We start from the raw sequence: 24,836 nt of genomic DNA on the forward strand, positions 1-24,836 counted from the left end.
ATGACGCTCGGGGTCGGAGGCAGTTTGTCTCCAGCCCGAAAATTGCCGGGCTCTGCTCCGGCTCGTGTTTCTTGGCAGCCGGCACGGCTGTTTCTTGGAAGCACAGCTTGCCTCCGCTTTTTCCGTGCTGGGTCGGTGGGCAGGGGCCGCGGGAGCCAGTTTTCCATCCCGCCCCGCTCCCCCCCCACTTGGCATCACTCCAGGGGATGGGGGACAAACTGCTCCCCCCCTTTGCATGGTGCTGGGGGAGCAGGATCCGGCCCCTTCCCTCCCCCCAAGACACGGATCCGGGCACCGGCAGAGCACGGGGAAGCAGGAGCTGAGGTTTCCACGCCGCGGCTGTTCCTGTGCTCCCAGGGCTGTGGGGTCCCTTCATGCCACTGGGTTGGGGACAACCTGTCCAGGGAGCGCCCTGGCACATGAGGGAAACTGAGGCAGGGGAAGAGCAGCGGGAGGGAGAGGTGCAACCCGCCCAAAGCGATTCACAGCTGAATTTGGGGGCCCTGGGAGCTGCTGGCTGTTAGCAAGGGGTCCAGCTTGAGGGCGAGGGGCGAGGCTGCCCCCGGGCTGGGCTGTGGGGCCGGGTTGTGGGGCCAGGCCTGGTGCTGGGGGAACCCGCCCCAGCTCACCCCACCCCTGAGAGGCACAAACCCCACTCGTGCTCACGCACGGGGATCGTTGCTGCTGGGTGGCCGCAAAGGAAGAACAGCTCGGGGTGAATAATTGTCCAATAAACAGGAATTATAAAAGTTTCGCTGTATTTCGTACCCACTTGCTTTAATTACCCTTAATTACTACAGCAGACAACTCGCAGGAGAATCGAGTGCTCTGTCACCGCATCTCGGGGGCTGTCGGCTGGATAAATGGCAGAGTCGAGCCGCTCCTCAAAAGCAGCGTCGCTTGGTTTCCCCGTGACAGCTTATTTACCATGGGCTGAATAAACATCAGTTGTTAATTAGAGCGCGTTTACTGAGATGCATGCGTCCCTAACACACGTTTGTACAGCCTCAGTGTAAATAGATTCATCACAATTTGGGAGGAAAGCGGCTGAGCAGGGACCCGGCGGTGCTGGGCATCCCTCGGAGGGTGGACAGAGGGATGGGGACATGGGGACACTGTGGCTGCTTTACATCCCCCAGACCCAAACTTGCGCGGGTCAGGTTCTGCCCTGGGTGGGCCAGCTCCCTGCCTGCAGGGGCTTGGGGTGGCCCGGCTCGGGTGGGCAGGGGACACTGGCACGGAGCTGGGCAACCAGGCCCCAGGGGCAGCGGGGCCGGACGCTGTGCAGAGGCAGTGTGAGCCGGGACGGGTGCCGGATGCCTCCGGGACTCGGCGGCGCTGGCAGGGTCCCGGTGCCGCTGGAGGGGCTGGTTCAGCTCTGGAACATCGTCATCTTTGCTGCTGGGGACATGGGGGAACCTCCGCCAGGCGCAGGCAGCGTTCCTGCCACCGGCAGCGGTGCCAGCGGGAGGGATGGCGGCGGAGACCCCAATCCGGGGCTCTGACCCCAGGCACGGACTGTCCCCAAGCCCCCAGGCACTGGGTACATCAGCTCCGTGGCACGGCGGGGTCTGGCTGCCCCGGTGCCGCGGGGTCTGCTCGGCCGGTGGAGGAGCATCCCTGGAGGGACACCGCAGTGTCCCTTCCCACAGTGGCAACCATCCCGGCCAGCGATGCGATCGCCGGTGCCAGCACCTGGGTCCCCTCTGCTCCCCGGGGGGAGGAGGAGCAGGTCCCCCGCTGCTCCTCAGGATGGACGGCAGCCGGGGGACGGCGCTCACGCCCATCCCGGGGATCGGGGCGCAGAGGGTCCCCTCCTCCGGGGGGGGCGGGAGGGGTCCAGCCCCGGGGGGAGGGGAAAGGCGGTCTGGGGAGGGCGCTGCCGGAGGAGGCGCCCAGAGGGGTGGAGGAGGAGGAGGAGGAAGGCGGGGATGGGACGGGCGACGGCTCGGGCGCCCCCGGGTTGGGGAGGCGGAGGGCGGGCGGCCGCCGGGGGGCGGCTGGGGCCCCCCCGGAGGGAGGCGGGGAAGGCGGCGGGGGCGGCGCGGCGGAGCTCCCGGTGTCCCGGAGCTCCCGGTGTCCCGCCGCGCTCCCACCCTCCCGGACCCGCCGGACCCGCGGCGCCGCCCGCTCCCTCCCCGCCAGCCCCGCGCCCCCCCCGGCCCCGCCGAGCCCCGCGCAGGTGAGCCCCGGGCCCGCCCCCAGCCCCCGCCGGGCACGGGGAGCGGGGCAGAGCCCGACGGCACGTCGTGGGGGCGCGGAACGGGGGGTTTCCCCGTAATTAATCATAATTCATCACCGCCCCGGGGCGGGCGGGTCGGGGACGGCGTCCCGGAGCCGCGGGGACCCGCCGGTGCGGAGGGTGCGGGGGTAGGAAAGGCGAGGAGCCGCCGGGGGTGTGTGGGGTGCAGGGGTGGGGGCAGGGGTGGGGGCAGGGGGAGCAGGGTGGGGGCAAGAGGAGCAGGGTGGGGGGCAGGGGGAGCAGGGGTGGAGGCGTGGGTGGGTGCAGGGCGTGCATGGGGGGAGCAGGGTGGGTGCTGGGGCAGCAGGGGCGAGTGCGGGGGGGAACAGCGTGGATGCATGGCGGGGTGCAGGGGGTGGGTGCAGGCGATGCCGGGTCTGGGGAGCCGGGTAGGCGCAGGGGTTGTGCAGGAGGTTGGGGGCGGGGGGGCTGGGGTGCAGGCAGGGCAGAGCTGGGGGGTGCAGGAGAGCTGGGTGCAGGCAGGGCAGAGGCAGGGCTGCCGGTCCCAGGGGTCCCCGATGGCTGCCCGTGGGGACGATGGCGCAGGGATGCGTGTCCCACTCGTGAAGCCGCCAGCAGAGCCGAGCGTGTCCCGTCTGTCACGGCGCCCGTCCCCGGCTGCCTGCAGCCCTGCCTTGCTTCGTGGCAGGAAGCAGGCAGGAGGGAGGCCAGGTTGGGGTGACCTGCAGGGCCTCGGGCCACCCCGGGTCCAAACGGGACCAGGAGATCAAACAGGAGGGAGCAAGACCTTCCCGGGGGGGGGGGCTGCCTGTGCAGGAGGCACCCGGTTCTGCTCTGGGGCACCACATCCTCCGCGTTTCCGGGTGTTTGGAGTAAATCTGGGTGCTGGGGTTGGACTGACCGGTGAATGCCGGGATGCTGGGGCTCGCTCTGTGTGCTTGGGCTGGGTTCGGAGCAGACGGGGGATCCTGCAGTGGGTGGGGGCCACACTGACCACCCAAAACCTGCTGGAGCCATGGCTGAGCATCAGCTCCGTGCTGGTGGCTTTGCTGGCAGTGTCCCAGCGTGGGTGAGGTTGGGGGACACGGGCCGGTGCCCACCACATGCCTGTCCCGCTGCTGCCTGATCTCTCTCCCCTGCAGGCAGCCGTCTTGGCCCCGAGCTGCTGCCGCGGGCACCATGAGGGGTCTCTGGGCCCTTGCACTCGCGGGGCTCGTCAGTGCCTGCGAAGGGAAGGAGCTGACACCAGCGGAAGGTAAGGGACACCGGGAACGAGGGCTTGGGGTCTGCTTGGGAGCGACCCCCTCCTTGCCTGTCCCTGGGGAGGGGAGGGCTTGGTCAGACCCAGGGATCGTGGGGCAGAGGTGGCCGGGGGACACCGTGAGCCGTGCCAGGTCCCCACGTGCCAGGACCACATGCAGGAGCGTACTGGTGGCCGGAGCGGCGGCTGCGGACCTCGGCTCCCGGCTGAGCGCCGGCTGCCCGGGCTTTGGGGCTTTGCTCAGCATCCCGTGCGGGCAGGGGGCCAGCGAGAGCTGAGCGAGCCCTGCCGCGGGGAGCCAGCCCAGGGACACCCCGCCATCACCCCCGCAGTGGCCGAGCACTGGGAACGCCCCGTGGCCCAGACCACGCTCGTAGAGGGAGCGGGCTTGGCCACGCTCCGGCCGCAGGGCGCTCGCTGCCAGCTGGCGGCAAAGGCAGAGCCGTCCGCTCCGGCAGCGTGTGCGGGAGCCGGGTCCGGGTGGGAGCGCGCGGGGGCTGCTCTGTAGGTGAGCCAGGAGCGCTCGGGGCGGTGGCGAGGATGCACAGAGCTCCTGAGGGCGTTTTGGCCTCTGGCTGCGAGGTGGGAAGAGGTTTGGCCATGGGGCATGCCAATGGTGGAGGGCGCAGGGCTGTCACCATGACAGGGGGATGATGACTGAGCCCATGGGGGTCCCAGCCAAGGTGTCCCTGGCTGCAGGGCCGCTGTGTGGGGGTCCCGGCGTGGGGCTGGCCGTGGTGCGGGGCGAGCTGGAGGCGGATGGCGGGGAGGAGCCGCTGGCAGCGGAGCCGTGGTTGCATCAGTCTTTGTGGGGGTGGAGCGGTGGCTCATTCCGGCAGGGCCCGGGGGCTGCCTGGCTTCATGAGGGACCCTGCGGCCAGCACCGGCACCCATTGTCCCATGTGACATGGCCTCCTGGCTCCCAGCCCTTCGTTAGGGAAACGAGGGTTGGGGAGATGAGATTTTCTCTTTGGGGCAGCGCTGGGGCCGGGAGAGGCTTCAAAGCAGCTCGCAGCCGGGGTGATTTATGCTTTGCTTTCCGCCCCCTGCCCCGCCGCGGATGATCTCACTGCCGACGGGAGGGAGCTCTGCCCCCGGCCGCGACGCGTGCCTCTGGGGCTGGCTCCGGTGTGGCAGCCCCCACCACTGCTGCCGTGCTGGGGGGTCCCGGGGGCGAGGGGCAGCTCCCTGCGCTGCCGCTGGCCGTGTGCGAGCGAGTGGTCAGCCTGGGGGAGAACCGCTGTGGTGGTCCCAGGCTCTTGGGCAGAGGCAGAGGTGGGGATTGGGGCCGCGGGGGCCAGAGACACCCCCCAGGAATGGCCGAGGGCTGGGGAAAAGGCAGGTGAATCGTCAAGGGCCGTCCCTGCTCCAGGGCTGGTGTGCACAGAGACAAAACAAATTCCTCTTTCGATACCCCCATGTTTCCTCCTCTGTCTCGCACCTCCCAACATCTGGCAGCATCCAGCGGAGGTGGATTGATGCTGCTAAAGCAGTCATATATCAGCACAGTTGCAGACAGCACCAGCATCCCCGTGATCGCGACTGACACGGCATTTCCTGCGGCTCAGCCTCTCGCCGTCCCCTGGCCGGGCCGTCGCCCCTGTCCCCTGGGGCCACCAGGTCTGAGGATGCCACCAGGAAGGGGCAGGAAGGCCAGTGGGCAGCGCTGGGTGCCATCTCCTCGCCTTGGGTGTCCACGGCGCCCATCCAAGTCTCCTGATGCCGATTCCAGCCGCGGGGCTGTTTTGAGGCAAAACACGCAGCAACTGGGAAAAGCATTTCACCTGGTGAACTTGCTGTGGGAGGTGGCCGGGGTCCAGCTCTGAACTCACCGCCCGTCCCTTCCATCCCTTCCGTCCCTTCCGTCCCTTCCATCCCTTCCAAACCTGCTGTTTGGCTCCTGCCGGGCTGTTTGCAAGGAGCCGGCGCTGCCGTGGGAGCCGTGTTTGCTGGATCCGTGCTGCCCCATGGCTGCCAGCAGCCTCGGGAGGTCGGGGGAGCCGGGGTGAGCTCCTGGCAGCACCCCGAGACCCGCTTGGTCTCAGGGAGCTCTGCGTGGTCCGACCCTGCTGGTACAGCCTCCCTGTGCCCCTGGGGACACTGCAGTGACATGCTGATTTGCCTCACAGGGGAGCCATGCCCGCAGCTCTGGGATGAGGATCTGGTTGGGGACAAGTATGAGAACATAACGGGTAAGGAAAGCCCCCCTCGCCCTGAGGATGGGGTCCTTGTGCAGCCCTGACTCCCCGGGGATGGGCTCTGCACCCTGCCCGGAGAGCGTCAGCCCTCCCAGGTCTCCCCTCCTCCGCTCTGTCCTGCAGGCTTTAACCTGATTAAAAGGTTCGACCTGCTGAAGATCTCCTCCATCAAGAAAGTCCGCAACCCGCGGGGGCCGGTGGTGCTGCGGCTGGGCGCCGTGCCGCTGGTCCAGCCCACGCAGTGAGTACGGGTGGCTCGCGGGGTGGCCCTCGGTGGCCAAAGCACCACCGGGCACCGTCCCCATGTGTTTTAAGGATGGAGCCTTGGCAAAACTCGTTAGGCTTTGCCCTTAACTCACGCTGCAGAGGCCAGGCAGCTCCGCGGCACCCGGGGGGGACGCAGAGGTGATGGTGATGCGGCCCCAGGGCTGCCCAAGCCACCTTCCTCCTAGAAAGTAAATCACGGGCTGCGGCGGCTCAGCTGGGTCGTGGCCAGCCCTTACGCAACCGGGGCTCTGGGGCTGCTCTGTGTCTGCTCTCCTTGGCTTGGCAGGCGCTCGCCGGGGTCTAGACAGGCTTGAAGCGCTGCACAGCTCCGCGCAGGCTCTGCTGGGTTCGCCGGGGCCGCGAGGGTCTGCTGGGGGAGGCACTCAGAGACCGGTCATCGGCTCCACTGTCTCCGGCACGTCCTGCCCGGCCGTGCCCGAGGTGCTGGCAGGGATGCTGCAGCGTGGCAAGGTGGGAGCAGGTCCACGTCCTTGGGAGATGTTCCTGGAGGAAGCGGCTGCGGTTTGCACGCCTGCCCGCCTCCACACTGCCTGTCCCCACATCGCCCCGGGGCTGGCAGACGGCTACGCCGGGCACGGGGCTCTGCCGAGGGCGAAGGAGACCCAGCCTTGGCTCCCGACCTGGGCAGCCAAGTCCTTAGATGGCTTCGAGATGGCGGATGCTCCAGGCTGGTGTTGCTCTTGGCCGGGTGCCTGCGGCAGCCCAGAGCCAGCCCTGGGGAACGCTCAGCCCAGGGGTGGCCCCAGCAGCTGGGTCGCAAGCTCCATGTGGGCACCCATGGGTGCACCTCCACCCCGGCCCCACTCCCCGGTGTCCCATGAGGGCAGCCCCGTGCCCTGCAGAGCGCAGAGGGGACCAGCGGCTCTGCCTCGCTCCTCGTGCCTTGGTCCAGCTCCAGAGCGGTGGCTTGGAAAATTGCTGGTGTGGTGGAGCTGAGGCCGGGAGCACAGCGGAGCCCGAAGCAAGTATTTCCAGTGGTTTACCGGGCTGCGGGCGAGCTGGGCACGGTCCCACCAGGGAACGGCTGCCATGCTCCCCGCCGTGCCAGGCGGGAGCAGGCTGCCATCAGCAGCGTCCCCTGCCCGTCCCCTGCCCGCCGCCTGCGTGGGAGCGTCCGTCCTGTGGGGGCAGGGACGTGTTTCTCGGCTGCCTGTGGACAAAATCCAATATTGTGGTTATAAGTGCGTGGCCCCATGCTGTAGCCGCCCTGGGAGGACTGTCTTTGGGGATGCGCGGTGGAGATGGTGGCTGTGCCGTGGGGCAGGGGATGGGGACGGCGGCTGGGGGCGCGGGGGCAGGCTGGGCTGCCCGTCTGCGCAGGGATGCTCGGTCCCCTCTGCCATGCGCGTCCAGCGGGTGCGAGGGGTGCGGGGCTGAGCTCTGGGGGCACGGTCTGAGCTCCCCATGGCGGGCCAGGACAGGAGGAGGCGTCTCTGCCGTCTGCCTCGCGTTCGGCTCCTGTGGTGTAAATGCCGGCGTCTCCGGCAGCCCCAGCCCGCCCGGGCGTCCGAGGCACAAACAGCTTCGGGTCCAGGCGCTGCCACTTGGAGCTGGGGCTGGATCCACCCCAGTGACATCCGCAGTGCCACCGATGGGGACAGACCCCACGGGACCCAGGGGGGCCGTTGGGGTGATGCTGCCAGTGGGTGCCATGTGGGTGGGGGTGTCGGGGCCGGTGCTGCCGCCGGCCTCGGTGCGAACACCAGTGTTGGAGCTCGGTGCAGGGTCCGGCCGCCCCTGACGCCTGTCCCCGCAGGCAGGTGTTTCCCCGCGGGCTGCCCCCCGCCTTCACCCTCGTCCTCACCTTGCTGCTGAAGAAGAACAGCACCGGGGAGCACTGGTACCTCTTCCAGGTCACCGACCGGCAGGGCTACCCCCAGGTATGGCCCCGGGGTGGCGGGATGCGCCGGTGGCAAGGGGACGGCCGGGAGCCGTCCCCGAGCGCGGTGTGGTCCCCTCTCTGCCCAGCTCTCCCTGGCCGTGCACGGCCCCGAGAAGAGCCTGGAGTTTCAGGCCAGGGCGCCGGGGGCCACGTTCGTCAGCGCCGTCTTCGCGGGGAAGGCCGTGGCGTCCCTCTTCGACGGGCGGTGGCACAAGGTGGCAGTGGCCGTGCAGAGCCGCGCCGTCTCCGTCCACCTCGACTGCGCCTCGATCTCCTCCAAGCCGCTGGCAGCCCGGCGGGCACTGGCCCCAGAGGGCAATGCCTTCCTGGGGCTGGATGCCGTGCGCGGCACCCCGGTCCGGGTGAGTCCCCGCGGGGGCGCGGGTAGGCTCTGCCGGGGGCGCAGGGTCCATCCCTGCCTGCCCCTCACCTGCCGCCCCCTTCCCACTGCAGTTCGACATCCAGCAAGCTCAGATCTACTGCGACGCCGAGCTGGCCAGGCAGGAGGGGTGCTGCGAGATCTCGGCCAGCGGGGTGAGTCCCCCCCGAGCCCCCACCCCGGTCCCAGCCGGGCCCTGGCATTGCCCTGCACCATCAGGGTTTTCCCCAGAGGGGAAACTGAGGCACGGCGAGGGCAGGTCTCTTAGCCAGAGCTCCCCTGTGGGTCACCTCGTGCTTGCGGTGGCCGGGGACACAGGGCAGCTCTCCACCAGCCCTGGGACATCACTCAGTGCCTGTCCCCGTGGCCAGTGCAGGGCACAGTGCAGGATTCATCCCTGCCCTGAATCACATCGGATGCTCAGGCAGGACTGGGGGTCCCGGCTCTCACTCCAGCAGCCCCCCATGAGCCCCCTCTCTCCCGGCAGTGCCTCACGGAAGCGCCCAAGACCCGTCGGCAAGCTGAGCTGATGCAGAGCAGCAACCTCATCGAGATCTCCCCGCAGCCCGAGGGCCGGGTGTACACCCGCTGCTTCTGCCTGGAGGAGCCGCTGGGCGCGGTGAGCTCCCGCGTCCCCCGCCAGCCCGGCATGGGCACCCATCCCGGTTCCCCCCAGGAGCCTGGCAGAGCTCCCCATCCCGGTGCGGATGCTCCCGGCCCCGCGGGGTGGGCAGCACTCGGCTGCTGCGCCCGGCGTCTGCTGCTGCCGAGCCGGCAGCCACGTTGCTCCAGCCCCCGGAAAAGCCCTGCCTCACATTTTCCAGCACGCCAGGCTCGATGCAAGGGGAGGGAGGGCAATGGCAGCGGCCAGACGCCGGGGAGTGAGGGGGGGGCGCTCCTGCAGCCCCAACGAGGGTCTGCACCCACTGAGCTGCCGGCTCAGGGCTCAGCTGGAGGCGGGTTGCACCCATGGGTGCCCCAGGGGATCACCCAGGATTGCCCAGGGGTGATCCTGGCAGGATAACCCAGGGGTGCATGGGGAGATGGCACCCATGGGTGCCCTTCTCTCTCCACAGGAGCCAGCGAGGACCTCGGGGAGGACCAGCCTGAAAGGAGATCGCGGGGAGAAGGTGCGGGGAGGTGGGAAAGGGTGTCCCAGCCCGGCTGCCCCCATCCCGGGACACTTGGCTCTGCTCCCCTTCCTCCCACCAGTGCCGGGGCTGTGCCGGGAGCTCTGTCCCCGTGGCATTCAGGAACTTTCTGCTGCCGGCAGAGCTGCTGGGACGCCTGCAGCAGCGTCTGCTCTGCTCCCCCAAGCAGGAATTGAGGCCCCTCTAAATTCGCCGCCGCTGCTGGAGCGATCCCAGCCGTGGCCAAGGGCCTCTTTGTTCCCTCTGAGCATGTTCAGAGCTCTGCCGGAGCTGGGAGGCGTCTCCAGCACACCCTCTGCCCCGTCCCCACATGTCCCCGTCCCCCCGGGGCTGCTGTGTCCCCGCCGTGGGATCCTGCTGGGCATCCCAGGGGTGCAGACTGGGTGTCGCGGCACAGGGGCTGTGGCGCTACAGGGGCTACGAGCCTGCACGGCTTTTCTTCTCACTCTCTGCTCTGCATCACTTCCCCACGGGGTGACTGGGGTCCCCCCGGGGACACCCAGCGAGGGGGTGAGGTGTGGGGCTGGCCCCGGCTGGGGGACGGGAGGCCCAGGGGGGCTGCGCTGAGCGGGGTGTGGGCAACCCCATCCTGCCCGGTCCCAGTCCCGTGGGAGCAGGCTGGAGCGGCTGGTTTGGCTCCGTGGAGCTGCGGTCAAGCCACAAAGCCGCAGGGAGAGCAGGGTGCCAGGCCAGCCGCTCTGCTCGCCTCCCTGGGGACGCGGCAGGGGGGGAACACGCTCTCCCGGCTTCCCTTCCCCACCCCGGGCATCCCCCTGTGCCCGCGGGCACCCCGGGGCTGGTGGGGAGGGTGCTGCTGGGGGAGCCCCCTGGGGTGCCCAGGGCAGCGGGGCAGTGGGTGCTGCGGGCGGTGCATGGAGCTGGTGCAAGACGCCATCCCCGTCTCTTCCAGTGCCCGCCCTGCTCGCCGCAGACGGCCTCGGCAAACGTGAGTGTGCCGCCGGGCAGCACCGGGCTGTGCTGGCGGGAGGAGATGGGGACCCCGACCCGTCTTGCTGGGGCTGGGGAGCTGGGGCTGGCAGAAGCCACCGGGGTGGTGGCCCGGGGGTGTCACCTGTGGCTCTACCATCGCCACAAGCCCCCTGTGATTCGTGACTCCTCCTGGCCTGGGGCTGGGCAACATCTAGCTGCGGGGAAGGTCTCAGATCCCTTCCAGATGTGGCCCCATTCCTATGGCAACCTCTGGCTGGAGGCGGGGGGCTGGTGGCAGTGGGGATGGTGGGTGTTCGTGACCCCACGTGCCCCATGGGGCTCCCAGGGTGGCACTTGGGGACAGGGTGTTGGGAGGATGGGGATGATGGTGGAGACAGGGCTGTCTCCTGCTGCTGTTTGGAGGCAGCGTGTCCTTGCGGGGCTCCGGGCGCTGTGGGACCCCTTCCTCTCTCTCCCTAGGTCACGCTCGGTCCCCCCGGTCCAAAGGTAGGTTTGTCACCCCCCAGGACACATGGAGCCCACTTCCAGCAGGGATGTGGCCACACAGACACTCGGCTGTGCCCGGAGCATCCCTGCCTGGGAGCCATGGGCCCTGCTGTGGGCATACATGGACGAGAGGACACCCGTGCCCCATCTCGTCACCCGCACCCCCGCTCTCTTGCAGGGTGGGAAGGGTGAGCGTGGCCTGCCTGGCACCGCCGGTGGCAAAGGGGAGAAAGGCGACCGCGTGAGTGTCCCCAGACGTGTCCCAGACAGGGACCCCCTGCCCTGGGGATGTTCCCTGCGGGGGTCCCTGATTCCCGGGGGTCCTGCTCCCCCCGTGGCCCCCCATGCTCTGCTATGGCCGGTGCAGGCAGAGCCCCTGAGCCGCCTCCCCCTTCCCACAGGGCGCTGACTGTGTGCGCACCCACCCCGGTGGCCCCATGCAGGTGAGACCCTCCCCGCCCCACATCCATGTACCACCACCCCCCGGCTCTGCTACCCACCCCTCACCCCACTCTCTCCTCCTCCTCCTCCCAGTGCGCCGAGGGGCCGCAGGGCGAGAAGGGGCAGCGCGGCGAGGTGGTAAGTGATGGCGGTGGATGGGGTCGCGGCATGGGGACCCACGGTGACACCCCCACCCCACATCTCGTGTGTGTTCCGGGCTGGGACATGGGGGTCCAGCCCCGAGGGGACAGCTCAGGGGGTGGTGGTGGGGTGAAAGGAGCGGTGGGGTGAGCAGGAGGGAAGCCCTCCATGAGCCCACCCGTGGGCACCCACTTTACCCCGCTGTTCCCATGCAGGGGCTCCCGGGGGCGGCCGGCGCTGATGGGCAGAAGGTAAGTCCAGACCCATGGCGGGTCCTGGCATTGCAGTGGGGACAGCTGCCCCGTGGGTCCCGGGACGGCGGCAGAGGTGCCAGGACCTGCCAGTGCCCACCCAGGCAGCAGGCATTGATGGCACGGGTGACATCCATCTGTCCTGCAGGGCCAGAAGGGTGAGAAGGGCGACGGGGGACTGCAGGGCAAGCCGGGACGCCCGGGGCGTGATGTGAGTAGTGCTGGTCAGTGCCTGCGCACCCCCTGGGGCACCCCCCGGGCACTGGGCTATGGCCGCTGGACCAGCCCACGCCATGGCGTGCACGGTGCTGCACGTGCTGAGTCTTCACACCCCGCTCCCCCCCCGGCAGGGCCGTCCCGGAGAGATTTGTGTGGTGGGTCCCAAGGGGCAGAAGGTAGGTGGGGGCTCAGGGGCGAGTGGGTGGGAGCTGGGGCACCCGGTGGCAGCGCTGGCACTGACATCCCCCCCCCCGCCTTCCAGGGTGACCCTGGCCTCGTGGGGCCCGAGGGGCTGGCCGGCGAGCCAGGGCCACCGGGGAAGCCAGGCTCTCCAGGGATCGGCTTTCCAGGCAAGCCGGTAAGGACCCCCGTGCCACGGGGCTGTGCCCAGGCAGTGTCCCCGTCTCGGCATGCGATGGCCACGGGTGGGCATCACCGCAGGAGGGGGCGAGGTGCCCCCCCAGAGCTCTGTGGTGGGTTTGGCTGGCTGAGGCAGCCAGGCAGGGCTAGCGCCATCCTCTCTTCCTTTCAGGGAGACCCTGGTGGCCCCCCAGGTCCTAAGGGAGAAAAGGTGAGTGGGGGTGAAAGGGGTCCCGGCCGCCCCCGCCCTGCCCGAGCGCAGCTCGGCGGCAGGCAGTGGGTCGTGCCGGGGATCCCCAGCTGGAGCCACATCCACCGCGGCTGAGTCAGCGCTGGCTCACAGTGCCGCTGGCCGGGCAATCCCCTGCTGGGTGGCCCAGGGCTCGGCTTGAGGGGGGCAGGAAACCCCCCCCTGTGGGGAGGAGGGTGCTGGGGGTGCCGAGGGCCGTGGCTTTCCCCTTTGCCGGGCTCAGGCTCTCCCGTCTCTGGCTCCAGGGCAGCTCGGGAGCTCCTGGACCCGGAGGATCGCCTGGGACGCCCGTGAGTACCGTGTGCCTGGAGCCAAAGCCCGGGGTCAGGGACGGGTTTCTTGGCTCGGGGTCGGGGCTGCTTGGCCGGAGCGGTGGGATCCGAGCCCAGGCGCCGAGAGGGGGTTTGGGAGAGCCGGTGGCCTCCTTTGAGGCTGGGACCATCCCGTGCTACGGCTTGTGGCAGGGATTGGGGGGTGCCGGGTGGCATTGCCAGGGCAATCCTTGGTCTCGGGGCTCACTGAAGCACGCTGTCCCCTGCCTTCCTCCCGCAGGGACCCCCCGGTGTCCTGGGGCCGAAAGGAGAGAAGGTGGGTGCAGCAGCAGGGTGGCGCAGTGAGGGCTGTGTCACGTCTTGCTGTGCCAAGGCCACGGGCACGGCAGCCCCTGCCAGCACGGCTGCACTGCGGTGCCCACCCCCTGGGCTCGGGGCTGCTTGGGGCATCTCGGGGGCCACCCCGAGGACCCCCCAGCCCGGGACTGCATGTCATTGTCCCCCTGGGCAGGGTGAGCCGTGCGAGGTGTGTCCCACCGTCTCCGAGGGGATGCTCGGTGCCACCGGGCTGCCCGGCAAGCCGGGACCCAGGGGAGCACCCGGAGCGCCCGGCAAGGATGGGGTCTCGGTGAGTCTGAGCTCGGGGGCTTGTGCGCAGGGTGGAGGGCAGAGCAAGGTCTTGTCGCAGCATCCCTAACGCTCCCTCTTTGTTTCCCCCTCCCCAGGACAGACCCGGCCCCGCGGGACCCAAAGGGGACAGGGTAGGTGATGTGGGGCCGAGGGGCGGGCTGGCTCATGCCCAGCCGGAGCCGGGGGACACTGAGCACCACCCATCCCGTGCTGGCAGCACCCGGCCCAGCTCCTCTCTTTCCTCCCCAGGGAGACCCCGGCATCCACGGGATGAAAGGGGAGAAGGTGAGTGTCCGTCCCTGTGTCCCACCCGCCCGCTCGGCAGGCAGCCCCCGCGGCCCCCCTGAGCCGTGCCCTCTCCCTGCCCTCGCAGGGGGACTCCTGCCTCTCCTGTGACGCCCGTGTCCTCGCTGCGCTGCTGCGGGGTCCCGCCGAGGGGCTCGAGGGCAAACTGGCACCAGCACCGCTGCAGCCGGGGCTGCCGGTGAGTATGTGGGGCTGAGCCCCCCACTCTCCTGGTGAGTACGTGGGGCTGAGCCCCCCCTCTCCTGTGCTGGAGGGGCACCCTGGCCACCCCAGAGCTGTGTGGGTGCTGGGTGTGTGACCGCGTGGGGTGTTGGCAGGGCGAAGCGGGGCTCCCCAGGCTGGCTGGCATCAAGGGCGAGAAGGTGAGCGACCCCAACGCCCACCCTACTTTCTGCACCCCCCGAGGGAGCAGGAACGGCTGCATCACCCCACAGGGTCGGGGCAGCCGCAGTGTCTACGGGGACTGACCGTGGTGTCTTGCAGGGGGATGGTGGCCAGGAGGGACCCATGGGCAGACCGGTGAGTGGGGGTGCGGGGGCTCAGGGTGGGTGCTGGGAGCCCAGGGGAGCAAGAGATGGGCGCTGGGGGCTGTACTCTCATCCCTGCCGTGGTTTCTCGGTGCAGGGGCTCCCAGGAGACAAGGGTGATCCAGGCGTGCGGGGGCTCAAAGGAGAGAAGGTGAGCCCTGCGGTGGGGACCTCCTGGGACCCCGCTCCCTGCCCTGTCCCTGGAACCGCCCCAGCTGAGACCCGTGCAACTCATTGCACGGGACAGCCCTGAGGTGGGGAGAGCGGCGGGGGGTGCAGGGCTCCGGTCCTGAAGCCACGCTCCGACCGGGATGTCCCCTCCACAGGGCGAGCCGTGCGGGCAGTGCCCTCCTGTGCCACAGGCCCTCGAAGGGGCAGCGACGGTGCTGGCCGTGCCTGGACCACCGGGGGAGAGGGGCCAGCACGGCCCCCCGGGCAGAGCGGTGAGTGCCCCCCCGCACGCGCCGGTGCCCATTTTGGGGGATGCTCTGGCCTGACCCGTTCCTCCGTTTTCCCAGGGCAGACCCGGTGACAATGGCCAGAAGGGACAGAAGGTGAGAGGAGCTGGGGAGGGGGCTCCGGTGGGGCTGGGGGTGGTGGAGGGGGCTGTGACCCCCCCTGGGCTGGGGGAGTGCTGTGTGCCCCCCTGCCCTGTGCCAGCCTTGTCCCCTCTCTGTGCCAGGGCGACGCAGGCAGCCCCGGGGACCCGGGCACCCCGGGCATGGCTGGTGTCCCAGGGCTGTCGGGTGAGCCCGGCATCAGGGGTCCGGCCGGCCCCAAAGGCGAGAAGGTGAGACCCCCCGGCACTTGTATCCTGTCACCGTGGTGTCACTCACCCCCCCCCTTCCCTCTCCCAAACCGACCTCCCCTCCCGTGCTCCCTCCTCTGCAGGGAGACGCCTGCGAGCCCGGTCCCGCTCCGCATGGGGACTTCTTGGAAGCGGTCGGCATCCCGGGAAAACCCGGGGCCAAAGGGGACCAGGGCCCCCCAGGCATCGGCCAGCCGGGCAGACCCGTGAGTGTCCCCTCCCCGCCGTGCCACGGGTGCTCCCTGGCATCGCGCCCTCATGACCCTGGTGTGTTTTAGGGGAAGCCGGGACTGCCCGGGGTCCAGGGCCCCGCCGGACTGAAGGGGCTGCAGGTGAGCGGGGCTGCGAGGGGCTGGACGCGGGGGGACCCGGGGGCCGCTCACTGTCCCTCTGTCTCCCCAGGGTGAGCCGGGACTGCCGGGGATCAGCCAGCCGGGGCCGCAGGTGGGTGTGCGGGATGCCGTGCCGTGCCGTGCCGTTCCAGGTGGCTCTGCCAGCTCTCACACACTCTGTTTCTCCCAGGGAGAGCCCGGGAGCGCGGGACCACCCGGGACACCCGTAAGTAGTGTTTCTCCAGCCCTGGGAGATGGGGCAGCTGCCAGCCCCCCTGTTCCTGCAAGCGGGGGGCATCGCAGCCCTGCAGCACCAGCCCCCCCCCCGGTGCCGGCAATGTCGGCGGGGACCCTGGCCAGGGTCCCTGGGGACAGTGCTGTCACCACGGCTCGCTGGGTGGGCAGGGGGGGTGGCTGGAGGTACAGGGGGGAGCTAACGCCTTCTCCTGCCCCCAGGGCCCCCCCGGACCGCAGGGACCCCCGGGGTTGGCAGCAGAGAAAGGTGCCAAGGTAAGGGAGCGTCCCCCAGCCCTCCCTGCCCTCCCCTGCCCCCCCCACTCCTGCTGTCCTTCCTCTGCAGGGATCTCCGGGGCTCAAAGGTGCCGTGGGACCCCCTGGGCCACCAGGGACCAGTGTCACAGGGCCACCGGTAAGTCCTGCCCTCCAGGATGGGCATCGCCGTCCTCCCCTGGCACCTTGATGCTGGCTAAAAACTGCCGTACCGTGGTCCGAGCCCGGAGCTGAGCTTCCTCCCCCTCCTCTTCCTCACAGGGCCCCGAAGGGCAGCAGGGGCTCCCTGGGGTGCCTGGGTCCAGCGGGCAGCCGGTACGTATGGGGGGTGACGGAGGGGCTGTCGGGCACGGTGGGGTGGGCCAGGGCCTGCCTGCTAACGCACGTCTCCGTCTGTCCTCCTCGCAGGGGGAGAAGGGCGCCCGGGGAGAGAAGGTGAGTCGGGGTCGGAGACAAGCCGTACCCCCTGCCACCCCGCCACCCTCCCTGCCACCCCGCCACCCTCCCTGCCCTCCCTCACCTCCTCTCTCTGCAGGGAGACCCCGGGGAGTGCGCCTGCCCACCGGCACCCCGCCAGGACCCCAGCTACGCCGGGATGCCGGTAAGTACCATGGGCACCCATGGGCACCCCCCCGGCTCCACTTCGCCCCCGCTGAACCCTCTTCCCCTTCTCTCGGCCCCAGGGAGCTCCGGGACTGTGGACCGGGATGTCCTGGCAGGCACAGCCGGGTCCGCAGGTGGGTGCTGGCCCCGCTGCAATGTGCCCACCATCCCCCCACCTGCCACCCCCTCACCCTCCGCCTCTCTCTGTTTGTGTTTTGGGGTGTTGCAGGGTCCCCCTGGAGCCCCCGGCCCCCCCGGTCCCCCCGGTGCCCCGGGCCGCCAGGTGAGCGATGGGAGATGTGAGCAGCAGCGGTCGGGCAGGGACAGATCCTGCCCAGCTTTTAGCGCGGGGTTTAAATGTTCAAGCTCTTTTCTCGGCTTTAGGGGATGCCAGGACACAACGGTTTGCCAGGACTGCCCGGACCAGCCGGAGACCTGGTAGGTAGCCACTGTGCCCGCAGCAGCCCCCCCAGTGGCCACCCATCCTGCTCCCGCCGGTGTGGGGACCGTCCCCTTCCCTCCTGCATCTCTTCCAGGGGCCGCTGGCCGTCATGGCCGAGAGGAACATCGAGGTGCTGAAGGTGAGAGCCTGGGGACAGGGCACCTTCCCGCTGTGGGTCATGCCCGGGGGGACCCCCAGCCCCTCGGGGTGCCCCTGACTCCCCACCTTCTCCCAGACCCTCTGCGGGGACTGCGCCCAGCTGCAGGCAGCCTTCGAAGCACCCAGCGGCGTCAAGGGAGAGAAGGGGGACGGGGGCATGCCGGGTGCCCCCGGCAGCGAGAGCTGTGCCCATGTGAGTATTGCCCACCTCCAGGTGGGAATCCCGGTGCCCGGAAAACCCTGATCCTGGTGGGTCTTGGGATGAAGGGCAGAGATGCTCCCAAGCCCCTGGGCATCGGGTTGCGCAGAGCAGCAGGCGCTTGCAGGGCTGGGCACGCTCTGGGCACGCTCCGGGCACGCTCTGGGCACGCTCCGGGCATGCTGGTGCTGCCCGGCGTGCAGGCAGGCTGCCATGCACAGCTCCCACCTGCCGGGATGGGGTCCCCAGGGAGGGCGACGGGCTTGTCCTGTGCAGGGGCTGGCGCGGGGTGGAGCAGGGGGTGCTGAGCACCCGAGGGGTGCAGGATGCGGGGCTCGGTGCCCCTCGGCTCCCCCGGTGCATCCTGCTGGGGATCCCCAGGTGACTCCTGGGTTCTCTTCCAGTGCTTTGCCCAGTTCCCAAGAGCGGAGGAGGCTCGGGTGAGTGAACTGTGCCGCCCGGCACCCTCTCCCTGTCCCCTGGGGCTGAGCTGCCACCCCGGTCTTGCTCCCCGGTCCCCAGGGTGCTGCAGGGATGGTCCCCGCTGGGGCAGGACCCGGCACCGTCCCCTTTTTGCGCAAGCATCCAGGGCTTTGGGGAGCGGAGGTCGCTTCTGGGGGCATTTGGCGGGGCTTGGCGAGGCTTGGCAGGGCTCGCCCGTGGGCAGAGCCGTCCCCAGCTCCTGACGTGTCCCCACTCCCCACAGGGTGACAGCCCTGACCCGGACTGCGTGGGTGATCCCGGGCTGCCAGGCGCCCCAGGCATCCCTGGCGAGAGAGGCGAGCAGGTGGGTACGCTCCCGTCCCTGGCGCTGCCCCGCTCCTCCAGCCACCCCCCGCCATCCCAGCCCTTCCCGGTGGCCGTGGAGGCCGTGGCTGGTCGGTGCCCCTCGGGCCATGATCACATCTAACCCCGCCGTCTCTCCCCAGGGCTCACCGGGACTGCGGGGACCCCCAGGGCCACCCGGGCCCATCGTAAGTACCCCTGCCCGGGGCGGGGGTTTGCCAGGCTGCGCGGGCATCATGTTGTGGTCCTGGGGGGCTTGGAGCCCCCCACTGCAAGTTGCCAAGGGCTTCCGGCGCCCTGCCCCGAGGCCACGGTGATGGGCAGAGGGCCAGGGCCATGGCGAGGTGGAGGTGTATGGCTGTTCCCCAGCGAGTCTGGAGACGGAGGCGAAGGCGCTGCCAGCCCGGAGACGGAGCAGGAGCCCGGCTTGGTGGGAGGCTGAGACCGAGCCAGCCCGTGCCCGGCCGCTCTGCGGCACCCCGCGGGCTCAGCCCAGGCTCCCGGGGGCCGTTTCCAGGCTGTGACCTCCCTGTTTCTCCCCTCAGGGCCCCCCAGGCTTTCCTGGAACGCCTGGCGCACCCGGACTGCCCGTAAGGACCCAGCACGGCTCTGCTCTGTGCCCTCTGTCGCTGCCGCTTGGTTTGGCTGTGTCCCCCGTCCCTGTCCCCCTTGGGAGCAGCCGCAGCCCCCCTCCCATTCCACCTCATCTCCATCCTCCCATTTCCACCTCCTCCATCCCCGTGCAGGGTGTCTCGGCAGACCTGGGGTCTGCAGGCTCGGGAATGCTCTTCCTGAGCTCGGAGTCCTGGTGCTGCCACTGCCCAGCCCCGCTGCCCCGTGCTGGGTCCCCTCACCACCATGGGACCCGGGTATGCCGGGGATGGCTGCAGCCCCCGGGCTGGCTCGGCTCAGCCGCTCTCGATGTTCTGGGGAGCTGCTATCCCGGGTTGGTGCCCACGGCTTGTCACAGCTCCCGTGGGGTGCACTGGGTGCTCCAAATGGCACCCGGCTGCTGCCCCTTCCCCGGCTGCCCCCGGGAGACTCCCCTCGTGGGGGCCAGGAGGGTCTCCCCATGCACCAGTGCTGCCTGGGCTCATCCTCCTCCTCCCCTGGTCCCCAGCTCCTCTGGGGTCAGCCAGCCTCCACCACCATCTCCATCTCGATCTTCATCACCATCCTCATCTTCATCCTCATCTTCATCTTCATCCTCCTGCTTCCACCCGTGCTCCCTCCCAGCACGAGGCGGTGGTGGGGCTGCACCGGCGGTTCTTGGAGGATCCTGCCCTCCCTCACCGTGCCGGCCGTGTCCTGCTCCTGTCCCTTCGTCCACTAATGTCACTGTAACACCGTGGTCTGTGTGGGTCTCTGTGGGTCTGTGTGGGTCGTCGCTCTGCGGTGTGCCAGCGTGTCCTGTCCAGCCTCCACTGCCTCGGCACCGTGTCACCTCACTAACCTGCCCCAGTAGTCTTGTGACACGGAACCCGGGGGCTCCCGGCTGTCACCTGTGTCACCCGTGCCCGGGTGTGCCCTGGGGGGACGGGGAGGCAGCGGGTGGCACCAGGCTGGAGCTGTGGTGTGAAGCGTGTCCTGGGCAGTGCCGGGAGCTGGGCACCCCCGCAGCCCCCCCAGGGCTGAGCTTTCCACGGCCCCGTGGCTCTGGGGCTGCCTGTGGGTCCTGCCCACGGGCCACAGCGGTGACCTGTGTCGGTGAGAGGGTACCCAGCCACCCTTGGGTGTTGAGCCCGGTGCACGTGGCTGGCGCCATGGCTGGAGGGAGCCCAGCCGGGTGCTGAGCGGGTCCTCCCTGGTGCCCGGAGGTGCCGGGCAGGCTGGGGCCGGCACGGGCTGGTGGAGATGACAGACCCTATGGGGTCCTTGGTCCCCGCGCCCTGCCTGGCCGTGCTGCCGGGCGGGCACAGCCCCGGGCAGGGGCCGTGGGGGACTCGCTGCAGCTCCTCTCTTCTCCCTCCAAAGGGTCTCCAGGGGGAACGTGGCCCTGCCGGGCTTGCTGGAGCCAAAGGGGAGCCGGTGAGCGGTGTGGGAGGAGGGGACAGAGGGGACACTGGTGCCCCATGGGCTTTGGGCACCTGGCTGGGGCACTGCAGGTGGCTCAGCATCGTCCTCCTGCACAGGGACCTCCAGGGCAGCCTGGCTACCCCGGCGCGACGGGTCCCCCCGGCCTTCCCGTGAGTACTGAGGGGAGCCAGGCAGCACGTGCCAGCCCCCAGACATGTTGTGTGTCCCCATGTCCCTCCCTGGTGCTTGCTGGGACCCCCGTGCTGCCAGGGCAGACAGTCGGGGACCCCAGCGGGCACTGAGCACCACGTCCCTGCAGGGCTCATCCCTGTCCCGTCCATCCCATCCCACACATTCCTGCTGCCCTATCCCTTGCCCGACTGTTCACTCCATCCATCTGTGCCCCAACTTTCTCTGTCCATCCCTGTACCCCATCCGTCCCCCATCTGTCCCCCCATGTCCCATCTGTGCCCCATGTCCCAGCTCGTCCCCTGTCCTGTGCCTTCATCTCCTTCCTTCCCCAGGGCATCAAAGGTGAGCGAGGCTACCTGGGCCCCCCTGGGGAGAAGGGGGAACTGGTGAGTCCTGTGGGGCCGTGCTCGAGGGGCTGGGGGCTCTCCCAGGTGCCCCCCTCACCGTGAGCACCGGGGCCTGAGGTCCTTCCAGCCCCATCCATGTGACCCTGTTCCTCCCCTTCCCAGGGACCCCCCGGCTTGGACGGCCTCCCCGGTCCCACGGGGCCAGCGGTAGGTGCCCACCCTGATCCTCCTGGGGGGCTGTGGGGAGGGAGAGGGGTGGCCGCGGGTGCAGCGAGGTGCTCCCCACCCACCTCACCCCCTCTCTCCGCAGGGACCGAGGGGCGAGCGCGGGCTCCCGGGCAGCGCCGGCGAGAAGGGGGACCAGGTGAGCATCCCCGCGGGGACAGGCATCCCCAGGACCCCCGTCGGGCAGGATGCGGCCGTCGGGGTCCGGCTCAGCTCTCGTCTCTCCGCAGGGTTTCCAGGGCCAGCCAGGCTTCCCAGGGCCACCGGTGAGTATGTCCTGCCAGGGCTGCGGGGAGCCATGCTGTGGCAGAGCAGGGTGTCCCCAGAGATGATGCTCAGCCCCAGCTGTGTGTCCCCATGTCCCCATGTCCCCATGTCCCCACGGGGCTGGGGAGCCGGCCAGGGATGGGGATTTCTCCCAGGGGGACACAGGCACGTCCTGCGGGACAGGGTACGGAGAGAGCAGCTCCAGAGCAAACCCATTAAAATGAGTTTGGAGATGGCAGGACGTGCAGGGCTGGGCTCTCCCACCATGATGCTCCCCCTCACTCAACACCCCTCTTCTCTTTAGGGGCCCCCCGGCTTCCCAGGGAAGGTCGGGCCAGCCGGGCCACCGGGGCCCGCAGCCGAGAAGGTGAGTGCCACCGGGACGGGCTTTGTGGTGGCGCCGCTCATCCCTCGGGCTGGTGGCCAGGTTTGGCCCCTGCTTTATGGTGCGGCCATGGCGTGCGCAGCCCCGGCTGCTCCCGTGACCTCCTGTGGCTCTTGCAGGGCAGCGAGGGCATGCGTGGCCCCACAGGGATGCCAGGGCCCCCTGGGCCCCCTGGACCCCCAGGCGTCCAGGTAAGACCCTCCCCGTGCTACCCTTGGGGGCAGAGGGAGCAGGACAACTGCGATCGGGGTGCTCCTGGGCGTGCTGCTGGCTGGACCCATTCCCCAGGGACCTGGGGTGGCCAGAGCATGTCCCTCAGGGACCCCCAGAGCCCCTCGGTGCAAACCACCCTCTGACACCCCCTCCTTGTCCTCGCAGGGCCCGGCTGGCTTGGAAGGACTGGACGGCAAGGATGGCAAGCCAGGGCTGCGGGTGAGACGCTGGGGCATTCCTGGGTGCTGACGGGGGGGCACCCACCCCATAAGCCCCCCAGGATGCCCCCAACCCATGTCTCTTTCTCTCCAGGGTGACCCCGGCCCCCCTGGGCCACCAGGGATGATGGGTCCTCCGGTGAGTGACAGCCTTCCTTGTCACCCTTCCCTGGTGCTCGGTGCCGGGCATGTCCCTGCAGCCAGGACCGGGTGTCCCCTGAGCCAGGACTGTCCCACCGCCTGCTCCCAGGGATGCTGAGCCCAAGGAGGGCGGTGGGTGGGCATCCCCCGCTCTGGCCTGGCGCTGCAGGATGGGGTCCCCAGCGGAGACCGGGGTTGGGGTCCCCCACCTCGGTCTGCTCATGGGAGCAGAGACCCCCACCCAGCTCTTCTCTCCCCCCAGGGCTTCAAGGGGAAGACGGGGCACCCGGGTCTCCCGGGACCGAAGGTGAGACACGGTGGCACTGGGGGACGCTCAGCGGTGAGAGCCCCGGGGCTGTCAGCCCCAGTCAGGGTCTCCACACGCTGTGCTGCCCACAGTGTCCCTTCCTCCTTTTAGGGTGACTGCGGCAAACCCGGCCCCCCGGGGAGCACGGGCCGGCCGGGAGCAGAGGTGAGTGAGGGGGTGGGTGGGCACGGGAGCCCTGAGCTGGAGGGGCCCCGCACCACCCCTCATCACGCTGCCTTTCCCAGGGTGACCCCGGACCCATGGGACCCCAAGGCCGGCAGGGACCCCCAGGGCTCATCGTGAGTTGGACCTGCCCCGCACCGCACACCGGGACGGTGCCCATGGCGGGGAGCGCGGCGGGGCCTCCCTCCAGCACGGGGGGCATCGCCATGGCCCCCCCTAGCTGACACCCTTCTCTCTGCCCCCCAGGGTCCCCCCGGGAGCCCGGGACAGCCGGGTCCCGCTGGCCTCGCCGGAGTGGTGAGTACTGGTGCCCGGGGCCGGACCCTGCCCCATCACAGCCCCAGCTGTGAGACGTGGGGGCCGGGTGCGTGGGTGGGGGTCACTGTCCCCATCCTGCGCTGACTCCGGTGCTCCCTCCTGCCTCCCCGCAGGGGCTGAAGGGCGAGCGGGGCTCCGCGGGGGAGCGAGGTCTGCCAGGGATGCCGGGACAGCCGGGACCCCCGGGCCACCCGGGACCGCCGGTGAGTGCAGTGGGGCGGGGGGGGGTGGCACAGACCCCTGCACCCTGGTGCGATGGGGATCTCGAGGGCGGCACCGCGCCGGTTGCCATCTCACACTGCCCCACTTTGATTTCGCAGGGGGAGCAGGGACCAGACGGACCCGTCGGTAAAGAGGTAGGAGCAGGGGCTCTGCGGCTCACCAGCCTGGCGGGATCCAGGGCTGGACCTGGCATCCTCCTGGTGTGGCCACGGTGTCCCCAGGGTGCCCAGGAAGGGGACATCCCTGCCACCCGCCTCCTCTCTGTCTCCCTAGGGCCCCCCAGGAAAACCAGGGACCGCGGGACCGGCCGGCCAGAAGGTGAGGGGAGAGCCCGGCCGTGCCGCCATGGCCATCCCAGCTCCCCCGGGTCCTGCTTGGGGCCGGGGGGACAGGGCTGAGCCTCCCCATGTCTCTGCAGGGTGAAGCTGGATCCCCCGGCGAGAGGGGCTACCCTGGGGAGAAGGGCAGAGCCGGCATGCCCGGGGGGCCAGGGAAGAGCGGCTCCATGGGGCTTGTGGGGCCGCGGGGGCCCGCGGGAGAGAGGGGCCCCCCTGGCTCGCCGGGACCCGCGGGCAGCCCCGGGCTGCCGGGACCCCCGGGGATGATGGTAAGGAGAGGGGGCCGGAGCATGGGGTCCCCCCACAGGGCCTGGTGGCGATGTCCCCTCCCGTGTGTCCCCAGGGGGATGTGGTGAATTACGACGAGATCAAGAGGTTCATCCGGCAGGAGCTGAGCAAGATGTTTGACGGTAACGGGGCGGCAGGGGTGAGGGCCGGTGGCACCCCGGCATCGCCTCGTCCCCACTGAGCGCGGCCGCCTCTCCCCGCAGAGCGCATGGCGTACTACACCTCCCGGCTGCACTTCCCGGTGGAGATGGTGGCGTCCCCGGGGAGACCCGGTCCCCCAGGGAAGGACGGGCTGCCCGGCCGGCCGGGACCCCCTGGTTCCCCAGGGATGCCGGGGCAGATCGGCAGAGAGGGGCGGCAGGGAGTGCCGGGCATGCGGGGTAGGTGCTGCTCCTCGAGGCATTCCCGGTGTCCCCAGGGCATTCCCAGTTGTGCCACGGTCTCACCCCTCTCCATCCACCGCTCCTCTAGGTGAGCCGGGCGCCAAAGGAGAGAAAGGCGAGAAAGGCGTGGGGCTGATGGGGGACAGTGGCCCCCCGGGACCTCCAGGTGAGCCCCCTCCCTCCGCATGGCCACCAGCCCCACGCTGGGGCTCGCTGCCAGCCCCCCACCCTGCCACCTCCCTCTCACTCTCTCTTTTTTCCAGGTCCCCAAGGGCCACCAGGCTACGGCAAGATGGGCCCCCCGGGCCCCGTGGGACAGCAGGGCATTCCCGGCATCCCCGGCCCCCCCGGAGCCACGGGGCAGCCGGGCAAGACGGGGCACTGCAGCCCGGCGGAGTGCATGGGCGCCATGCCCCTGGAGCAGCCCCTCTTCCAGCCCAAAAACGTCAAGGGTCCCTTCGGCTGAGGGGGGTCCCCATGCCCCCCCCCCCCCGCCTTTGCTGTTAATATTGTTTCCCCGCTGTGCCGGGGGCTGTGCCTGTCGCGGGGGGGTGCGGGTGTTGTACAACTCTGTCGCGATAGTGGGGGCAGGTGGATCCTGCCCGGCCAAATACACCCGTGCTGGTGCCCCCCGCGCCTCCCGCCTCCTCGCTGGGCTGCGGGACAGACGTCCGCCTTGTCCCCATCCCTGTCCCCAAGGGCTGAAGCCACCCCAGCCCCGGGCACGATGGGAGGATCCTGGGGGGAGATCCCAGTCC

The 24,836-nt window shown here is 70.0% G+C and overlaps 1 protein-coding gene across 4 annotated transcripts; it reads left to right on the forward strand.

Annotated features, from left to right (window-relative positions):
• The first annotated feature begins 1,926 nt into the window (after positions 1-1,926).
• COL16A1 (collagen type XVI alpha 1 chain) lies at positions 1,927-24,707 on the forward strand. Of its 4 annotated transcripts, none has more exons than XM_074563232.1 (71): positions 1,927-2,182; positions 3,346-3,458; positions 5,594-5,656; positions 5,786-5,903; positions 7,707-7,830; positions 7,919-8,194; positions 8,286-8,366; positions 8,699-8,830; positions 9,288-9,341; positions 10,273-10,308; positions 10,773-10,799; positions 10,978-11,040; positions 11,201-11,242; positions 11,334-11,378; positions 11,597-11,632; positions 11,781-11,843; positions 11,983-12,027; positions 12,114-12,209; positions 12,384-12,422; positions 12,707-12,751; positions 13,014-13,049; positions 13,245-13,361; positions 13,459-13,494; positions 13,613-13,648; positions 13,737-13,847; positions 13,987-14,031; positions 14,153-14,188; positions 14,294-14,347; positions 14,523-14,639; positions 14,715-14,750; positions 14,879-14,986; positions 15,088-15,210; positions 15,283-15,336; positions 15,407-15,448; positions 15,527-15,562; positions 15,793-15,846; positions 15,917-15,985; positions 16,108-16,161; positions 16,255-16,281; positions 16,382-16,447; positions 16,530-16,583; positions 16,679-16,732; positions 16,834-16,887; positions 16,986-17,030; positions 17,127-17,243; positions 17,654-17,689; positions 17,956-18,036; positions 18,179-18,223; positions 18,581-18,625; positions 20,010-20,063; positions 20,168-20,221; positions 20,576-20,629; positions 20,753-20,797; positions 20,901-20,954; positions 21,046-21,081; positions 21,387-21,449; positions 21,587-21,658; positions 21,846-21,899; positions 21,993-22,037; positions 22,302-22,346; positions 22,458-22,511; positions 22,592-22,645; positions 22,776-22,826; positions 22,961-23,050; positions 23,168-23,203; positions 23,343-23,387; positions 23,488-23,676; positions 23,751-23,817; positions 23,899-24,075; positions 24,167-24,244; positions 24,342-24,707. In XM_074563232.1, the coding sequence occupies exons 1-71, from the start codon at positions 1,932-1,934 to the stop codon at positions 24,542-24,544; spliced, it is 5,157 nt and encodes a 1,718-aa protein (XP_074419333.1). In that variant the 5' UTR covers positions 1,927-1,931; the 3' UTR covers positions 24,545-24,707. The 4 variants fall into 4 exon arrangements, with proteins under 4 accessions (XP_074419333.1, XP_074419334.1, XP_074419335.1 ...); XM_074563234.1 differs by lacking the exon at positions 1,927-2,182 and adding an exon at positions 2,269-2,370; XM_074563235.1 differs by lacking the exon at positions 1,927-2,182 and adding an exon at positions 2,386-2,396.
• Positions 24,708-24,836: the final 129 nt, after the last annotated feature.

Source organism: Larus michahellis, chromosome 19 (assembly GCF_964199755.1).
Source record: "Larus michahellis chromosome 19, bLarMic1.1, whole genome shotgun sequence".
Taxonomy (NCBI): domain Eukaryota; kingdom Metazoa; phylum Chordata; class Aves; order Charadriiformes; family Laridae; genus Larus; species Larus michahellis.